Raw genomic sequence first — 5,865 nt, forward strand, 5'->3', positions numbered from 1 at the left:
AATTGTGTCGGGTGGTATTTATTGTATGCCTCTGCTGTTTTTCTTGTGTGCGATGGTGCATGTATATTTGTCGATATCAGTAAAAACACCCCGGTGAAGGTCACCAATTTGAGTGGTGAGCTTCACCATTTTTCTACTTCACCAGTGTAAAAGACTGAAATTGTTACCATTGCTCTTTTTTCACTACCTAAATAAATGGTGATCATCACCATTTTGTTTAACATTTTGTTGGTGAATTGTAACAGTGATACACAATAACGGTGATTATCACCTTAGTACCCAAGTACACATTGGTGTGGCAGGGTCCGGTATAAGGAATCAGACAGCTCACTTGGAGGGTGGTTAGGATCGAAGGCCTGCCTGCAGAACATTAACTCACAAAATTTGGGACCAAAATATGCTACAAATTAGTACAGTACTCAAATTTGTGAAAATGCCTTGACAACTACCATTATAAAGAACCAGACAGCCCAAACAAAGTTTATAGCAGTTGAAGGATGGTTAAGAGGGCCTACATGTAGAATAATAGCATACAAATCCAATGTATTAATGATTTAGGATCAGAACCATAGCCATCAGTCATTAAGCGACAAAAATATGCAGTCGTAAAAAGAGAACAGGAGCCACCCTTACTACGACCTTTCCCATTGCCCGCCAACTACAGGGCAGGGATAGCTCAAGGACTGAAGGATGGGAAGCTCTACGGATTTAAAAAGGCAAAACTAATGTCCAGTGTGGCGGATGCCATCTTTTCGCACAAGAGCAATCCAACAGGGGAAGAATTAAGACACGTGGCACAAGAAATGGCAAAAAAATGGCCATTTTTAGCAATGGCTAATGCAGATTATGTAAGTTGAAATCGTGTAATCGAATACTGTTTATCAGTGTAAATCTTATAGGAATACATTGCAAGGGAGCTACGGCTCAAAATAGAATATAAAAGAAAATACCACAAAAGAGGAAGTGGCCACTCAAGGTCTGGAATAAAGAAAAAAAGAGCTTTCCCACATGCCAGAAGCCGTTACCTTCCACAGGCGAAGATAAACATGCGTTTACACGCCACCTCCATAGACTTGCACAGGAGTATAAACACGGCAAGCCGACGAACAGAGAAGTATATAATTATAATAATTATTATATTTAATATGCTCCCATTGTATACAGTACAGTCCTTATAGGTCAACGGCCTGTAAATGTTAAATCCCGCCTGATTGTATGCTATGCACAGACATTACTGTGAAAAGAAAAAACTAGCTGCAGGTCACAGACGATCTTATGACTAGAACATATTCGTTCAGGAGAGCGGATATAATGAGTAAGAGCTCCCCAACGCTGCAATCAGTCCTAAGCACATATCCTCCCCTAAAGAATGCTGACGAGGTACTGGTACTTCCTTGATGATACACACCATAATATGTAACATTGAATTCAGATAGTCAAAGAGTGTGAACGGGCTGTCAGTGCTCAGATACAGGAACACTACACAAGAACATGGGAGAAAATATGCCCCAAAATCCTGAACATCGCGAAATATGACACAGACAAACATTTGCAAACTGAGTTGGCCAGATACGATGTAAGCTACGCTACAGGTGAGAAAGATTGTTTGCTAAATTGCTCTTTCCTTGTCCACATTTTATTCTTATACAGCTGAGGGTAACAGTATCCTGGAAATATGGTGCTTGTATTATATGCTTTGCGACGTGCGTTACAAGGCAACCCATGAAAGATTGCTAATACTAGCCAAGGTTCAACTACCGTATAGCTTATACTATAATTATACTGTATAGCGCGAATTTTTAAAAGGGCTTTGATTTCGATGATTTCGTGGGTTAGCAATTTACACGAAAATTAAGTCCACAAAAATTGTTCTTTTATTATAATTATCTGCTAGGTGTGGCTTCCGGTAAGCAATTGTGCAACAAAATGCTTTTAGAGGCCATTCCACGAAATATAAATTTTCGCGCTATACTGTACGTGTATACTATAACTCTAAAAAAAAACTTGTAAGAATTGGGGAATTGATTATAGGCTTATGTGAGATATATAAGTCCCTGCAATACCAACATACTGTGAACGATACGAAACTTATCTTTGCTTGCAGGATGGTGAAACACTGAAGGATGTTCCATTCCCACAGCCATGCCTTTGGGTTGCCAGCAGCAATATTCTAGGGAGGATAAATGAAGTTGATCTGGTGATTGAAAAAGAAAAAATTGCAACAATACCTGCAAAGAAAGCACTTTTGGTCCTCTTGAGCACCTTCTACGCCTTCAATATGGAGTACACTGAAGGGTGTTCTAAGTTTTACACCGCACTGGAGATCATTTTTCTTGGCTCAAAGAGAGATCCATCGAAGATTAAAGTAAATAGGCTTTTGGTAGCACTTGGTGTGTATAACTAAAACTCCTGAACGCTTTATTTTACTAGCATTAACTAAAACTCTACCAACTTAACAACTAACTAGATCTAGCTATAAATTATTGCAATTATTTTACCATGTGCTCTTGTTCCTGCTTCATCAGCATTAAGTTAGAGGAGATGTTGAAGTTACTTCTTATGAAAGAAAACCAAAATCCTAAAATAGCTCTAAAATTTTACTTTGTAGTGTACTGAACATTATTAGTTTGCTCCATAAGGGTTGTTTTCCTAGGCCCTGTCACATATCATTATATCACTGTATTTTTAGCCAACTGCTGAAGATTTTACAGTATATCCCTTTACCGTTCAGCCGCACACAATCTGGAAAATCTGGAACACTTTAGTTTGCATCTGAGCCCAACCCACCAAATTAGCTTGATGTTATCTCCGCCCCAAAAATGAAGTGGCTAATGGCTTGTAGAGATGGGCGTGGGTCAATGGCTGTGCACAAACTAACCATCGATTTTATGCCTTGCTGCTGCCTCGATGGAAGTATGTGTGGCCTTTATAAAAGCTGCACTCTGGTCAACTAAGCTGCTTAGCAAGCATGTAGACTATTGTAGAGCTTGTGTCCACTTGTGAAGTGCCTGTGTACACAAATGGCTTGCTGCTTCCTCTTCGAAAATATTCTATGGCTACCAAGATAGTCCAGAGGTCTACCAATGGATACTACTCAGTCCTACATGGTGTATAGCTTGTTTTAAACCTTTTTTTTTTTAAGTGTCCTAATTGAACAGCTCAGCAGAACATCAAAGGATAATCGCATTCATGATACTATCCAATCTGCCACAGAATCCAATATCATCATAGATTGAAGAGTTAGACTCTTCAATCTATGATATCATGCAACATTCACAAGTTGATAGCACGCTCCCTCCCAGATTGTTGTTGTAAAAATTACAACATTTTGACCGGTAAAGGATAATCTTTACAACAATGGGTACGGATCGTCGCCCACCCTCTGCCACGCCCACTGGGTTGTTTTTCATGACTGACACTTGTAGCTTAGTAATATTTCATGTTTAGTTGCAAAATAATGAGAGAAAAAACACTTGAAAACGACATGTACACAATTAATATTTATTAGCACGTTCACACCTAGTCTAGTTTACTACATCTATGTCCAATAATAGCATGTTCATGGCAGATCCTGATGGTACAGTTGGGGCAAGCCATTGCTGTGTGCTTTTGCTCCTTGCTGGGTATCCTGTCTTGTACACATATTTGACATCTACCTCTGCTCAGTCCCACTCTGCTGACACTCACACGGATGTCCTGTGAGGGAGGATTACCAAGGTTGAGACCACTATACACATCAAACGTACATAGATACCCACAACAAGAACAAGAGCAGCACCACACCTTGAAACCTAGCTTTACAGGCTTTCTGGGCATATGAATTTTACCCCCTTTTCTACCCTTGTACTTAATCATCATTTCATCTACGGAAAGCTCTTGGCTAGGATGATATTTGGCCAAGTAGTTTGTACTGAGCGTTTCCAAAACTATATGTATCTTGCTTGTTATCTTTTTGCTATCAACTATGCATGTATTGTCGTCACAATGGAGATAGCGCCGCAAGGATTTAAATCTATTGAAAGGCATGGTGTCCTTAACAGCCTGTACTCCTAAGAGCCGATCTGTGGACCAGTAGTCAGTATACTCGGGGAGCCTATGAATACCCATCTCCAGTATTATGCCAATAAATACCCAGATCTCGTCTCTATGAGTACCCTTCCAACTTTTAGCTCCACACTGTGTGGCATACGGGTTTGTTTGCTCGGCTATGTGCTCACACAGCTATCTGGCCACAATAGTTTCACAAAGTCTATGAACGCAGTGTTACAGGGGTCAACTTTATCTGCAGCACCAACTACACCCTTGAACTCGGGATATTTCTCAGTGGACTTAGCTTTTCGTAATCCATCCTGTCTTGCCAGCTTCCTTCGTTTCGGAGTTGGAGCCATACCATCCACCAGCTTGTCTCCTCCTCCTCCTCCGTCTTCTGTGTCCTCGTCGTCACTCGCGTCTACATGACAGAAAGAAATAGCAACTGTCAAGCCCACACACACACACACACACACACACACACACACACACACACACACACACACACACACACACACGCGAAACGGGAGGAGCCTAATACACCACAGGGACTATGAACATCATTATAGGAGCGCTGCGACCACATAATAGCGCTATGAATATCATTAAGTGCTGGGGGGGCAGTACAGTACAGCAGAGGAAAAGGCTCGTCCACATATAAAGCAGTGTGGAAGGAGCCTAATTACCCACAGGACAACTATGAATACCATTATGGGAGCGCTCCGACCACATAATAGCGCTATGAATATCATTAAGTGCTGGGGGGTGGGGGGGGGCAGTACAGTACAGCAGAGCTCGTCCAGATATAAAGCAGTGTGGGAGGAGCCTAATTAACCACAGGACAACTATGAATACCATTATGGGAGCGCTCCAACCACATAATAGCGCTATGAATACCATTAAGTGCTAGGGGGGGACAGTACAGTACAGCAGAGCTCGTCCACATATAAAGCAGTGTGGGAGGAGCCTAATTAACCACAGGACAACTATGAATACCATTATGGGAGCGCTCCAACCACATAATAGTGCTATGAATATCATTAAGTGCTGGGGTGGTGGGCAGTACAGTACAGCAGAGGAAAAGGCTCGTCCACTTCAAAGCAGTGTGGGAGGAGCCTAATTAACCACAGGACAACTATGAATACCATTATGGGAGCGCTCCAACCACATAATAGTGCTATGAATATCATTAAGTGCTGGGGGGGGGGCAGTACAGTACAGTAGAGTACAGCACAGCAGAGGAAAAAAAGGCACAAGAAAAAAGGCTCATCCACATCGAAGGCCGCTCCCATAGAGTCTAATAAACCACAAGGACTATGAATATAATTATAGGAGAGCTTAGGAGCACTATTAATGGCTGGGGGTACAGTACAGTATGGAGCAGAGGAAAAGGCTGCAATAAACCACACGAACCTTAATTAAGGACTACGAATACCATTAGGCAAGTAAGCAAAAAAGCGACCGTAGAGAAGGACAGTGTGTTAGGTACACACTTCAGTAGGCAGCATGTGGTAATAGGCAGCATGTGGTAATGACTTTTCTACAGCAAACCAGTTACCTGAAATATCTGTCTCAAAACAGTCATCACTGCAGTCATCCTGGTCCTCCTCGTCCTCCTCAAGCTCGCTGCAGTCATCCTGGTCCTCCTCAAGCTCGCTGACATAGTTTCCCAGACCCATTAGTGTGATTCTTGAATGCTCCATCATCTAAAAATATACAGGTACAATTAATCCCAGGCCGAGTTTTCGCTTTTATAAGGGATAGGTGACCAATTTGCCTAGCCGTTATAAAAGCGAAAACTCGGCATGGGATCGAGGCTGTGGTGATAGATAGTTA

The 5,865-nt window shown here is 41.9% G+C and overlaps 1 protein-coding gene and 1 long non-coding RNA gene across 2 annotated transcripts; one reads left to right on the forward strand and one right to left on the reverse strand.

Annotated features, from left to right (window-relative positions):
- The first annotated feature begins 1,291 nt into the window (after positions 1 to 1,291).
- LOC135333823 (uncharacterized) lies at positions 1,292 to 2,367 on the forward strand. Its single transcript, XR_010394086.1, has 3 exons — positions 1,292 to 1,380; positions 1,433 to 1,748; positions 2,105 to 2,367. It is a non-coding gene; the product is annotated as an uncharacterized LOC135333823 (long non-coding RNA).
- A 1,052-nt stretch (positions 2,368 to 3,419) lies between these two features.
- On the reverse strand, positions 3,420 to 5,794 carry LOC135333791 (uncharacterized). The gene is made up of 2 exons (XM_064528827.1): positions 5,588 to 5,794; positions 3,420 to 4,450 (listed from the first exon to the last, which is right to left on the reverse strand). Exons 1-2 carry the CDS (start codon positions 5,733 to 5,735, stop codon positions 4,206 to 4,208), a joined length of 393 nt encoding a protein of 130 aa, XP_064384897.1. The 5' UTR covers positions 5,736 to 5,794; the 3' UTR covers positions 3,420 to 4,205.
- Between the last annotated feature and the right edge of the window lie 71 nt (positions 5,795 to 5,865).

This window comes from Halichondria panicea, chromosome 3, assembly GCF_963675165.1.
Source record: "Halichondria panicea chromosome 3, odHalPani1.1, whole genome shotgun sequence".
Lineage (NCBI taxonomy): Eukaryota > Metazoa > Porifera > Demospongiae > Suberitida > Halichondriidae > Halichondria > Halichondria panicea.